Source organism: Quercus robur, chromosome 12, assembly GCF_932294415.1.
Source record: "Quercus robur chromosome 12, dhQueRobu3.1, whole genome shotgun sequence".
Lineage (NCBI taxonomy): Eukaryota > Viridiplantae > Streptophyta > Magnoliopsida > Fagales > Fagaceae > Quercus > Quercus robur.
In genome coordinates, this window is record NC_065545.1 from 20,568,441 (window position 1) to 20,583,302 (window position 14,862).

The window sequence follows — 14,862 nt, forward strand, 5'->3', positions numbered from 1 at the left end:
CTATAAAAATTTTCTAAGAGCACACCTAAGTAAAACCTTACTTTATCCATGCTTTTCGTATTGTGTTTTTCTTTTGTGCCTTTTGGTGTACTTTTTCACATCTATCATTTTTTTTAAATATGATAATATAAACTCCATTCAATAAAACAATTGTAGAGCTCACACAACCATGCAAGCGTGTCAACTGTGTACTCAAAGCAGCTTGATATTTATTAAATCAAGCATGTTTTTTTTTTTTTTTTTTTTGGTAAACAATCAAGCATGTTTTTCACCTGTCTGCCATGTTTTTCATTTTGTTTTTGTCCATTGACTAGGCTAATTATTTTCTAGCAGTTGAATAGTCTTAGTCTTGGGAACATTATCCCTCACTGTTTTAATTACTGGGTCTGGGCCACTGGGGCTCTTTGGTACCGGTCCCAATCCCATTTTAGAATCATAAGAGCAACCACATCAATTCGTGAAAAAGATTCTATCTATTTTACACAAAAAATCTACTTTTTCTATTTCACACCATCACTTTTATAAAACACCCACATCAATTTATCTATTTTACAAGACTTTTCAATAAAATATTCATTCTTCATCAATTTTTTATTATTTTCCCTAATGGTCTACTTTTTTAATTTAAACTTATATTTTAAGTAAACTACCAACACCGGTGGCTCGGCCAATGGAGCCGCTTGTGGTGGAGGTCCGATGGCCGAACCACCAAAATAGTGACTCTAGCGAATGCCGTCGGATTGGTCTCACCGCCTACCGTACCGTTGAATAGTGACCCACCGGTGGGTGGATTGTTAAAATAGTGGCTTTCACGAACACCGCCAATGCCCAAACTACCAAAATAGTGGCTTTGGTGACCGCCCACCGGATTGGTGTCTTCGACCATTGTACCGCCATCACCGGTGGGCCGATTGTTGTAATAGTGGCTCTGATGACCGTTGCCGAATCGATGTCTCTGACCATCGTATTGCTAGAATCGATGACCAAATCGATGTTGCCGAATCGATGTTTCCGACCAACGGTCAAAAATTTTTTTTTTTGACCCAACGATCATAATTTTTATTATTATATCCACCAGTCATAATTTTGAAATTCAAACGGTAAATTCAAACCTAACTTTAAATTCAATGGTAAATTCAAACCTAAATGTCATATTTTTTTAACTTTAAACTCAATACCCAATGGTAAATTCAAACCTAAAGGTCATATTTTTTTACTTTAAACCCAATGGTAAATTCAAACCTAAAGGTCAAATTTTTGAAATTCAAACTCAAGTCACATTCTTGCTCTATAAATATGACCATTTTCTCTCTAATTTCCATCCACTTCTACAAAATTATTTCTTCCATTCGGTTTTTGTTCTCTCTTAATGGATTTCCATTATGACATTAATTTTATTTTTCCAAATGATGAGCCTCCATTTGACTCATCTTCTAATGATGATGAGTTGGAACTTACTCTAGCTATTGCCATAGAAGAATTAAACAATGAAGGAGTATCAACATCATGTCGTCGTTTGGTTCAACCTCGTAGGTTTATTTGGTGTAATCCTTTGCAAGGTCATGACAGGCTTTTCCATGATTATTTTGCTGAAACACCAGTGTATCCTCCTAATGTATTTCGAAGGAGGTTTCGAATGAGTCGTTCTCTTTTTCTACGTATCCATTCAAGAGTTGAAGCTACTGAACCATACTTTGTTCAAAAAAGAAATGCGGCTAACACACTTAGGTTGTCTTCCCTTCAAAAGATGACCATCGCAATCAGAATGCTTGCTTATGGAGTGTCGGCTGATTTCATGGATGAATACTTGAGGATTGGAGAAACCACTGCAATAAAAGCTTAAAAAATTTTGTTAAAGCGGTAGTTTCAATCTTTTCTGAAGAGTACTTGAGGTCACCAAACAACAATGACATTGCAAGGTTGTTAGTAGTTGGCCAACACCGTGGATTTCTAGGAATGTTGGGGAGCATTGACTGCATGCATTGGAAATGAAAGAATTGTCCAAGTAAGTGGAAAGGTCAATATATTGGTCATACCCATGATCCAATGATAATTTTGGAAATCATGGCATCATATGACCTTTGGATATGGCATGCATTTTTTGGGTTACCGGGGTCTCACAATGACATCAATGTCCTAGAGCGGTCTTCTGTATTTTCTGAGCTTGTTGAAGGGCATGCTCCTCCGGTTAATTACTCGATCAATGGTAATGACTATTCGATGGGGTACTATCTTGCAGATGGTATATATCCATCATGGGCAACATTTGTCAAAACAATTCCAACACCACAAGACTGTAAAAGACAACATTTTGCTTCCGCACAAGAGGCGGCCAGGAAGGATGTCGAACGTGCATTTGGAGTACTTCAAGCGCGATTTGCAATTGTGCGCGGCTTGCACGTTTTTTCCACCTTGAAACGCTTAAGGACGTTATGATGGCATGTATAATATTGCATAATATGATCGTTGAAGATGAGCGACATACTTACCTTGGACCAAATGACTTTGATTATGATCAAATCGATGATAATGGACCCGAACCGGTGTCACATAATCCCACTTGTAACCTTATGCAATTCATTGAACGTCATAATTCCATTAGAGATAGAGGAATTCATTCTCAACTTCAAGCGGATCTCGTCGAGCATCTATGGCAATTACAAGGCCAATCATAGGAATTCAGAATTCTAAATTTCTAAGTATTACTACTTTTATTTAATGTGAACCTTCATTGGAATTTGAAATTTTCTAAGTTTAATGTTACTAAGTTTCCAAAAAGGACACTGTAAATTTTATTATAATATTAAACTTCATTGTTACTCTATTAATAACTATTGCATGATTTGTTTCTTCACACATCAAATATCACTATCACCCCTTTATGTATCTTTAATCAAATCATCCAAACCCGAATCCACTCTATCAAACTTTAAAAGTAATTTAACAGAAAGTAAATTGGAGTCTCTATCTTTCCTGCAAATTGAGGCTAGAGTTGCTAATGACTGAGTCCATAAAATGATTTTGAATTACAACTTAACCCCCAAGCCTTTATTTTAGCCAATATAATACAAAATGATTTTAAGAATTATATTTTAAAATCCTTAAAATTGAGACAATAAAAAGCCGCATATAAGTTGACAGACCCTTAGGTAAGTTTGTCAACTCAAGTTTAGTTGTAAACTTACACTAGATACTATCCTGATCATTGGTCATTTTTAACACAATTGCAACTATTCAACAAAGCTTATTTGCTTAGTAAACCAGAATATGTAGCCTGAAGCAAACATCTTTTCTACCATACATTGTCATTCTATACCTAATAATTCATTTGGTAAAAGTCCATTTATAATTTATAGTTATTCAATAATTTAAAACATAACAATCTACAGAAACAAGAAATATGCAAAAAAAAAAAAAAACAGTTTCTTCAGAAACAAATAATTATGCAGAAAAATAACACTATGCAAGTACAGCCACCTGTTGAGAAAGTGCAGAAAAATAACATTATGCAGAAATAGCAGTTCCTGTTGAGAAAGTGCTATTTACATTCAAATAGCATATACAACCAATAAAATCAGCAAGTACAACCACTTTCAACAGAGACATTGCTTCACCCAAAACATAATGACAAGAACGGAATTACAAATTAAATCGAATAATCAAGTGCTATTGTCCGTGCATAACACAAAATTTACAATATTGCATCCGTTTCCTTGCACAAGTGAAGAATACAAAAATATATCTAATATGATTAGAGATTGAATAATCATGTTCCCTGCAGAAGTAAATACTACAAAAGAGATGCCTAACATCAAATCATTTATGTCAACCATGTGTTAGTATCTTTGCACTATACAAAAAATTACTTGATTAGATATTATCAATAATAATATTCAAATTATGATAGAAATTTAGACCTTAACCTCTCCAAGATTTCCAAATGACGTAGACGAATATATTCTTTTTGCTTAGAATCCATGGTTCTTGTATCTTTCATCATAATTTCATCTTCCGTTTTCCTCTTTTCTACTTCATTCTTCTCTTCCTTGATACGAATCAACTCTTTTCATTCTTCGGATGCAATGTGCATTAACTCTCTTCGTTCTTCTAATGCAATGCGCATACTTTCCTTTTTCTCGTCATACATTCTCTTTTTTTCTTCCTTGATTTCGTCCAATTGGGAGGAAAGTATTGGGACCATGTCATAACAATTCTTTCTTTTCTTTAATTTCTCCTTTTCGGCCTCCTTGCCTATGAGTTTCTCCAAGGTTTCACCGGAGTTCATCTCATCATTATCTTCATCTAAATTTATTGAGCTTGCAAAAGTATGACAAGATTGTGTGGCTGGTTGTCTTGTGCGGACCTTCAAATTATCTCTCAGAGTCAACCACTTAGCTTCATTCCTCAAAATTCTCCAACAATGTTCCAATTGAAATGCATTTTTGCTATTACTTTGATACATAGCTTTTGCATCTTCAATCTACAAAAGTAAAAAATTGAAAATAATGAGAATCATAAAACTAAAAGTGTATTGATGTACAGTACATATTAGATGTTGAGTCGAAATACCTTGTTATGCTTAGTTTTACCACTTCCATTTCGGTTTTCAATTTGGGCCAAGCATCCACAAAACTTGTTGGTCTCCCTTTGAATTGTTGACCACCGACTATTTAAAGAATCCTTAGTGTGGTTAAATTTCTTGTCATTGCGAAAGGTGGACCAAATTCTATACCAAAATGTTGTGTGTTTTTGGTCCGTCGATATCACGGCATCTAAGCTAATATTGAGCCACGCCGACACTAGCTTAATGTCTTCATCTATGGTGAAGTTGATTCCCCGTTGACCTCTCTTAGTAGTTGAATTTTTTTTTGCAATGGGGGGTATAAATTGTCCCATTTCAACTTGGGGTGGAGATTGATGGACATTCACGTCTGAATGCAGAGTGGACATCAAAATACTACTATCAAAAGACTCAAAACCTTATTCATTGTCTTGTGAAATGTCAAGGAAGAAATGATTTTGATTTTGTGAGTCCATCACCTAACAAACACCAAAGTAATTTAGAAGCAGCACTAATAAGCAACAAAATTGAAAACAAAAAAGAAAAGGCATTGTTTAACATAGATTTAAGAATATAACTCGTTGAAAACACAAAGGTAAACAATATGGGATCTATAATAGAGCTTTTCCATCCTTCAGAAACTAAAAGAAACCTTACGAACTAAGAAGATGAACACAAGAATTTGATCAAAGAACACCAACCGTCCCCATTGACACATGATTCATCCATGTCTAAAACACTAAAATTATCAACAGAACTCTCAACTCTCAAGTAAAACTCATATGCATTTGTACTTATATTAACACAGAATCAAGGAAACTCACAGGCAATACAACAACCAAAATTCATTTAATTGCACAGAGTTAATCAGATTCCACAATCACAACCAAGCACCCTTATGGGCTAATTCATTGACCAATTCATGTACAAACACAAGAAAATCAAACCTCAAAGCAACATAAATAAAAATCAAAATCAAAACCCTCACTTTCAACCCCACCAACAAAACACAAAAAAGAAAACCAAAAAGACAACTACAAGCACAATCCTTTAGCTTTAAGATAAAACCCACATGGAATTCAACCTCAGAAATAATAAGTATTCAATAGAATTCAAAAATAAACCAAAACAGGGGAGAACAGTTTGAAAACTAAGTATATAACTAAGTAGTTTATAACTAAGTATATACCCTGTTCAATCAGTCCGAAAATAGGGGAGAAATAGAAATTTAATACAAGTTTAAAAAACTCCAAATTCTTCAAACACTCCCTACACACGAGGAAACTAATCCCTATCAAAAGACATAAAATTTAATCCTTACCTGAACTCTAAAATAATCAAATATAAATACACACAAAATTTGAAATACTAATAAATTCCAAAAATAACTTCGGGTGTGCTCTGAAGAATCCCTAAAAAAAAAACCCCAAACCAGAAAAAATTTGAAACAAGAAACCCTAAAAAAATTAGTTTAGAGAAACACCCAAGAATCTTGCTTGAAACCAAAAAGCAAAAATCTCAATGAGAAAAACCCATACCTTTTTAGAGAAATTAGCCCCAAAGTCTGTCAATAGAGAAGATGAGTCTGTCGATTGATCCACCCTCCTCACAGGGCTGTAAAACCCCCAAATCGATCACATTATTATTTCCCGTGGTGATGAGAATGAGCAAAAGCTGATAAGAAGCAGACAAAGAGAGAAGATGAGAGGAAGAGCTTAGGAATGAAACAGGGAGAGAAGTTGAGACCTGAGAGGCGTTGGTGTGCTCAGTGAGAGGAGAGAGAAAAAAAAGAGCGAAAAAGAAGTTTTTATACTGTACAAAGATAATATTATTTTAATGGATAAATGAGCTACAGTAACCGTGTAAATATACATGGTTACTGTAGCTCATGGAAATATTTACACATTTTTACACCTATTGATATGGGTGTTTTTTTTTGCTTAAAATGTGTAAAATTTGTACTTTTTTCTATTTTAGAAGACTTTAGATGATCTGATGTGGTTGCTCTGAGAAAGAGTCAAGAATGCTAGCTAGCACTATACCATGCGCACTGCTACCTCTATTGTAACTACAGGTGTTCTCACTGGTCCTTTTGGTCCATTAGCCAAGAAAATAATAATGCTAGCTGTTGACATGACTATCAATGACAATGAGCTTGTTTTTATAATTGTTCCAAGGCCCTCCTACCATCTCAATTATCTCCGTATACGTGTCTGAGTCCTTTCTAGTTTCTTCATATGAGTAAAGATGGCCAAGACCCTAATTAAGTACCCCTGGACCCAATAAAACAAGGCCTTTCTGCTTATTTAGCCTTGTAGTACTGTTTTGTACATTTTGAATTTCTCATTTCTTGACTAAACTATCTTGTAATCAAATGGAAAATTGACATGGCTCTTCCTAATTTGTTGTGTAATTTACAAACATAATTAACTCGTATTCATGAACAAATCAGGAAGCCATAATCACATATTCATAATAGTAGATGCCTAAGAATTTATGAAGCAATCTTGGATCCCTAATCTTCTATAGGATTAGATTTTTTTTTTTTTTTTTTGGGTTAAGAAAATGAGAAGAGTTTTATTCCTATAAAAGTACTAGTCCATAGCAGTTAAGTAATCCCAATGTAAGAATTTGCAAGGGTTCAATTGTATTTTCATTATGTTGTAACTGAATTCAAGGACAGTTGGGCCTTTAGAGAAAGAGAGGGATACAAAGAGAGAAGAGTGAGAGAGTGAAACAATTGTTATTATTCTAGATTCCTTATACAATAGTACTGCCAATTCCCTTTATACAATTTGCCACTAATTGCTACAACCAATTCTCTTAGTGCATAACCAACTGTGCATAACCAACTCTTGTACAGCTGACTAACCTACCAACTTCCTTTATCAACTAACTCTAGCACAATCAATACAGGTATACAATTCTAGCACAATCAGTACAAGTATAAAATGTAAACTAATACAACAACACTACTACAAGCCATAACAACCCTCAATTCAATGAACTAATACACAATCCTAACAATTCTCCCTCCCTTAAAGCACCTTGCCCACAAGGTGTGGAAATTTCTGCTGAAGATTAAATAAATTTTCTCAAGTGGCATCATCCTTGCTCTCACCTTACCATTGCACTAACACCTGAGTAATCATTCTGTTCCTTAGCTGGTGTGATCTGTCAGCTAGAATTGACACAAGTATAGGGGAGATGATCAAGTCAGCATTCACAACTAGTAGTGTAGGCCCAGGTAGCACACGTTGGCCCAATTTAGCTTTGAGATTGGACATATGAAAAACAAGATGAATGAGTGAGCCCTCTGGCAAATCTAGCTTGTAAGATATTTGTCCTATCTTCTGCAAAACTTAGAATGGTCTATAGAATCGAGGAGCTAACTTCCCTAGTTTCTAATGCTGCACAGAAGCTTGCTTGTAAGGTTGCAGCCTGAGCTAACTTCCATAGAATTGAGGAGCTAACTTCCCTAGTTTCTAATGCTTCACAGAAGCTTGCTTGTAAGGTTGCAGCTTGAGATAAACCCAATCCCCCATAGCAAATGGCCTGTCCAATCTCTTCTTATCAGCATACCATTTCACCCTCTCTTGAGCAGCATTGAGGTTGTGTTTGAGCAAGGACAAGAGCTACAGTTTATCCTTCAACAACAAGTCCACAGCCCCAACTTGAGTGGTACCAGGCATATAATCCTTAACTCTGGGTGGAGGATAACCATTGAGAGCTTAAAATGGAGTAAGTTTAATGAAAGCATGGAAGTTTGTGTTAAACTAGAACTTAGCCAATGGAAGCCATTCAACCCAAGAATGTGGTCTATCTGCTACAAAAGCTCTTAAGTAATGTTCCAAACTTTTGTTTACTACCTTAATTTGGCCCTCAGATTGGGGGTGATAGGAAGAAGATATAGCCAATACAACCCCTTGCAATCTCATCAATTCTGACCAAAACTTAGATGTAAAGACGAAATCTCTGTCATTGACAATGGATAAAGGCATGCCTTGCAATTTGAAAACAAATTGCATATAAATGTTAGCTACCTTGGCAGTAGTGTAAGGGTGAAAGAGAGGCATGAGATGAGCATACTTAGTTAACCTATCCCCCACCACAGTCTTCATTTGGGACTTAGGCAAACTCTCAACAAAATCCATACTCACATCTAGCCAAGGCCTTTTTGGAATGGACAAGGGTTACAGCAAACCAGCAGGATAACAAGTCTCATTCTTAAGTTTCTGACAAACACCACACTCTCTAATGTATTGCTTCAAGTCCTTCCCCATACCAGACCAATAGAAATCCTTCTTGAGAATGTGAAAAGTCTTCAAATAACCTGAGTAACCCCTCAAAAGACCATCATGGACTTGCTGCAACACCTTGGCCTTTAAATGAGTGTTTGGATCCACGTTGAGTTGCGTTTCACGTTTGCCTTTTTTTTTTTTTTTTTTTTTTTTTTTTTTTTTTTTTTTTTTTTTTTCACACACAATAGCTTTTAGGAGACAGTGCACTATTCATCAGAAAAAAATATTAAAAATGGGTCCCATGGCACTATTTACTCATTTAAAATTTATTTTGCTACAGTGTTTTTAGTTTTCAGTTTCAGCAAAAATAAGTCGTATCTAAACAGACCCTAAGTCACCATTAAATTGGCCCAAGTACAGCCTACCCTTATAAAATAGCAAATCATTACAGAAAGTAAATCCTTTTAGAGCAAACTGTCCAGACTGAATAGCTTGAACAATATTTTGGACAGTAGGATCAGCTGCATAACTAGACTTGAGATCAAAAAGCCAAGTTGGTGTAGGGAAAGAAATCATACATAAAGTGCCAACAGCAGTAGCAAAAGATTTTGTGGAAGCTCCAGCTAGATCTTCATCCCTTCTAGAAAGTGCATCACCCACCAAATTCTCCTTACCATGTTTATACTCTACTATAAAAGCATAACCAAGGAGTTTAGTGATCCATTTTTGCTGTACTGGAGTGCCCACCCTTTGTTCAAGTAAGTATTTCAAACTTTGATGATCAGTTTTTATTACAAATGGCCTACTAAGCAAATTAGGCCTCCACTTCTTCACAGCAACCACCAAGGCTAGCAATTCCTTTTCATAAGTTAAGAGAGCAAGGTTGTTATCCTTTAATGCTTAACTGTGGAAGGAAATAGGTCTCTGATCATGCATTAAAACAGCCCCTAACCCTAAGCTCGAAGCATCACACTCCATAGTGAAAGCTTTGGTAAAATCTGGTAAGGCCAACACAGGTGGATTAGACATGGCATCCTTAAGTAATTGAAATTCTTAAGAAGCTTCTGGGTTCTTAGAAAAAGAATCCTTTTTCAGCAAAGCAATTAATGGTGCTGCCATTTGGCCATACCCTTTACAAACTTCCTATAATACCCTGTGAGACCTAAGAACCCTTTCAAAGCCTTAACATCCTTAGGAACAGGCCATTGCTACATGGCAATAGTTTTCCTAGGATCAATCTTCACTCCTTCGCCTGAAATGAGGTGCCTCAAGTATTTCACCTCCTTGCAAGCAAACACACACTTAGACTTCTTGGCATATAGTTGGTGCTTAGCTAAAGCCTTCAATGCCAATCTAAGGTGACTTACATGATCATCTAAGGTCTTACTATACACAAGTATATCATCAAAGAAAATAAGAATAAATTTCCTCAAGAATGGCCTGAAAACAGTATTCATCAAGGATTGGAAGGTAGAAGGAGCATTGGTTAAGCCAAAAGGCATCACCAAAAACTCATAATGACCTTCATGAGTTTGAAATGCAGTTTTAGGGATATCTTGCTCATTTATCCTAATTTGGTGATAACCAGACCTCAAATTCAATTTAGAAAACACACAAGCCCTAAACAATTTGTTGGGTTAAGATAGCTTAACCCCAGTTAATTAATTCAATTACCCTAGTTGGTTAATTAGGTTCAATTGCATGCAAAATGTGAAGACACCAATAAATCACCAAAAATACTAAGTGCAGCAGAAAATAAATTAGACATAGTGATTTGTTGACAGATGGGGAAAATCTCGCAAGACAAAAATCTCATCAGGTGATTTTAAGGTCACCACTCTCAAGAATCCACTAATCAACAATCAAGTGATTACGAGTATAAGGAATCTTACCAACTACCCTGGCCTATCCCGAAATACCAACTTACAGTTGAACCTTTGCTCTAATACCCAATTGGACTTAATCTTGTAGTAGCCTTCCTTTCTTTGATGCACAAACCTCCAATTTGTGACTAACCCTTTGCACGGATCCCATGTACATGACCAACTCCAATAACTTGAATAGATGTTGTTGGCTGCAAAGGTCTTCACTTCATTAATAATGAAGATCTGGAAGCACTCGGTTACAAAACCCTATGACGTTCAAACGCAGTAGCTTCACATAGAGAAAATAAGTCTCTTGGTCTCTGTATTTGTATGTGACAGCCTTTAAAATAAGCATTTTATATGTCTAAGGTTGTGAGAAAATAAACGCCAAACAAATACACAAGATTGGGCTGAATTTCAGATAAGGAAATTTTGAAATCATAATTCTCGATAGATCGAGTTGCTGTTGAGCTATTTACCGAGCTTCACATTAAGTCTCAATAGCAGGCATCTGTCGAACTATATGTCGACACTTAATGAAACAACTTTTCTTCACTTGTTTCTTGGACTAATCTTCATGTATTTAATACTTGACTTGAACAACATGTTTCTTGAAGTACTAAACCCATCTTGGATCTACCCAATTACAAGTAAAGTGTATTTTGTCTAAGGATTAGCTAATTACAACAAATATGACCCTAACAATCTCCTCATTTGGCAATCTGTGACAAAACCACAAAAGCAATTATGAGAGAAGTCTAACATAATTGTCCCATAATTTACAAAAGTACATAAGTCTAACCCTACAATGAACTCCTGAAAAACTTTACAAGAAGAGAGATCATGACATGGTAGACTTGCAACCTATCTTATTTGAAACTCTTAAACAAGATTCATCATGGCATCAAGTGTGAAACATAGACACGTTGTATACAAGAAGAAACATGTGTATAAAGATAGAAAAGAAACAACATATGTGAGACAAAGGTAAAGAAAACTTACACATTTCATATATATATATATATATATATCAAAGAATACAATGTATGTAATAAAAGTGGTCACAAGACCATGGTACATGTAATGAGAAAAGAATACATCAAAACCTTACTACATCCCTTAAAACACTCTCCCCTTATCTAGTATATCCTATGCTAGCTCTCCCTCTAACAACAAGACTACTCTCATCTACAAACTACTCCTCCTTTTTGTCACGAGTGACAAAGGGTGTATCACTAAGAGGTCGTCATCTAATCATCATACTCTGAGCCAGAAGCATCACCATCATCATTTCCACCATTAGAAGAAGGAGACTCCTCAGCATGCTCTAGTGAAGGTGAGGATGCAAAACCACCAAGTTGAGACTGGCGACGAGCGATGCGATTGATTCTGGTGTTAATTTGACACATCTTATCGGATAGATCATCCAGACGATTACCAAAATCAGCATGCATGTGCTGAAGTTGCTCCATGATGTTAGCAAGGGAGACAGCGACCTGAGATGAGGAAGAAGGGGCAGAGGAGAAAGAGGGTTGAGAGGAAGAGGCCTCAGGATCTGCTGGAGCTGCATTTGTAAGCTCCGCACGTGGCCGCTTTGCAGCAAGTTGCGCTATACTTTGCCGAATAAACTCCTTACTAATGGCACCCATGACATAAAAGTGAGGAGTGGGGGGGATAGTGACGTGCATGTAGATGAGGATACGCGTGATAGTCGAAGGAAAGATGAGCTTATCATGTGTAGCCGTGTCACGATAGCAATCTATAATAGATTATATCATGTGTGATGGAAAGTCTATAGAAAGACCTTCCAAGAGGGAAAGAAGGAAATGAGCACGAGGCTCGGTGATAGTGTTATAGTGAGACCGTGGAGTGAGTACAAAGCTCATCACCATATTAAGGAACTGTGGTCCCTTAGTGAACTTGGTTGTGGAACCTTCCCATAACATGGCCATCTCATAGAATAGTGAGGCAAACTCGTCTCTAGAGATGGAAGAGAGACGAGGATGACTAGGGTAATTTGGAAGATCCACTTTAGGGACACGTAGTATCTCGGAAATAAAGTTTGGGGTAACTACGATACGTGTATCACAGAATACTGTGGTAAACCGAGGCACAGAGGTATCAATGGTGTGCATATTAGAGTAAAACTCCTGTATGAACACGTTGGGACACCTTGAGGGTTTCTCACATAGAAAAGTCCATCCCCGAGAGCTAATAGCACCGGGTAAAGGAGTGTCTGGGAAATCAGACAAAATGACCTGGCGTTTCGAATGAATCACTTGGTCAGAAAAGTTCTCAAAGAAGTCATTATGTGCCTTCTCATCATGAAATTGAATAGAATTTGGGGGAAAAGAAGATGAAGAGGAACCACAACGAATCGGGTTTTTAGAAGGAACAAACTTTTTGGGTGCCATGATGAGGAGACTAAACGAGAGAGAGAGAGAGAGAGAGAGAGTCAAAACAGAAGGCAAGGCACAGGGAAGAAAAGAAATGAAACGTGTAATGCATGAAAATGCATCAACATGTTACATGCAAAAATAAATTGCATCATGGGTAGAAACCCAATCCAACCTAACAGCACTCATAGTGTTTAATCAGTCACACAATCCTAAAATGCATGAAACATTGTTATAATGCACATAAAATGCAATGCATGAGCATGTGAGATCAAATTAACAAAACCCATGAAACCAACAAATAATAACTCCTTCATAATCTTCTTAATTTCATTTTTCTGATAGTAGGGGTACCTGTAAGGTTTCTGACAGATTGCCTGAGCTCCTTCCTTCAAGGTAATTTGATGCTTATGTCCTCTCAAGGGAGGCAAATCCACAAGAGTAGCAAAAACAGAATCAAATTCTGATAACATATCAGAAACTTGCTTAGGTAACTGAGTTAAGCACTCTACAGATGCTAAATCTGACTAAACTGAGATGTGCAAGACAAATCCCTTCTTCACTGATTCTTTCAAGAATTGATTCCCATCTTGTAACTAAGATTCTGCACTCCTCAAGCCTTATAACAGCACCTGCCTTTGAGCATAAGAAAAACTCATTGTTAACGGCTTAAAGTCCCATTGAATAACCCCTAGGGTACCTAACCAATGTGTACCCAACACAAATCACTGCCTCCCATTTGTAACACATGTAAATGCACTAGAAATTCATGCCCTTGTAGCCATATTGGAACTTCCCTGCACAGTCCTTGAGTCTTAATCACATCACTATTAGCAACATTGACCTCCAAAATTTATGAAGTATCCACAGGAATATGTAACTGTGATACTAAAGTTGTATCAATGAAATTGTGTGTGCTACTCGAATCTATAAGGATTACAAAGGACTTTTGTTTAATCCTTCCCATCACCATCATAGTGCTTGAAGTAGGAGTACCACTTAAAGCATAAATGGTGATTTCAACATCTTCTTGATTATGAACCACATCAATATTATCAAGAAGAAACAACATAGCATTCTTACACTTATGACCAGGAATCCACTTTCATCACAATTATAACACATCCCTTTCTTCTTTCTTTCCTCTATTTATGCAAGTGATATTCTCTTAATAGGTAGCCTAGTTTTAGGATCTAATAAGGAAGGAACTTTAGGTAGACCCAAGATTGAAGGCTTACCTTGCTCCATTTGAAGTTTGGAATTCTTCTTGCAACTCCAATTATATTCTTCTTGGATCTTAGATAACCCAAAAGCCTCATTTAATGATTGAGGATTGAGCATTCTCACAGGAAGTCTTATCTCATCCTTCAATCCACTAAGGAAACAGCTCAGTTTGTGGGATGAAGACAAACCCTTGATCCTATTGGATAAGACCTCAAACTAAGCCTTATACATGGCTACTGAAGCTGTTTGTCTCAACCTTGTAAGTGTCTCCATTTCCCTGTAAACCCAACTTGCAGGGTCTTCATTAGAAAATCTTGGAAATTCTAGTCTCATAGGACGAGACAAGGATATTGATAAAGAACTAGCATTGCGATTCTCCCCACTTGTTGGAGATCCTCCCTGATCAGAAGCACCCAATCTCTACAGCAGCGAAGCCAATTGTTGATTCATCTCGTTCAAGGTACGAGTATGAATTTCCTGGATAGTATGTATTTCTTGGATGCCTTTGGTATTATGATCAGATGCACTTTAAAGAGAAGCAAGAGCTTTATTGGTTGTAGCAATAGCACGAGTCT

At 36.6% G+C, this 14,862-nt stretch overlaps 1 protein-coding gene across 1 annotated transcript; it reads left to right on the top strand.

Annotated features, from left to right (window-relative positions):
* The first annotated feature begins 1,369 nt into the window (after positions 1-1,369).
* On the top strand, positions 1,370-1,843 carry LOC126708271 (uncharacterized). Its single transcript, XM_050408073.1, has one exon. The coding sequence runs from the start codon at positions 1,370-1,372 to the stop codon at positions 1,841-1,843; it is 474 nt and encodes a 157-aa protein (XP_050264030.1).
* The last annotated feature ends 13,019 nt before the right edge of the window (positions 1,844-14,862 follow it).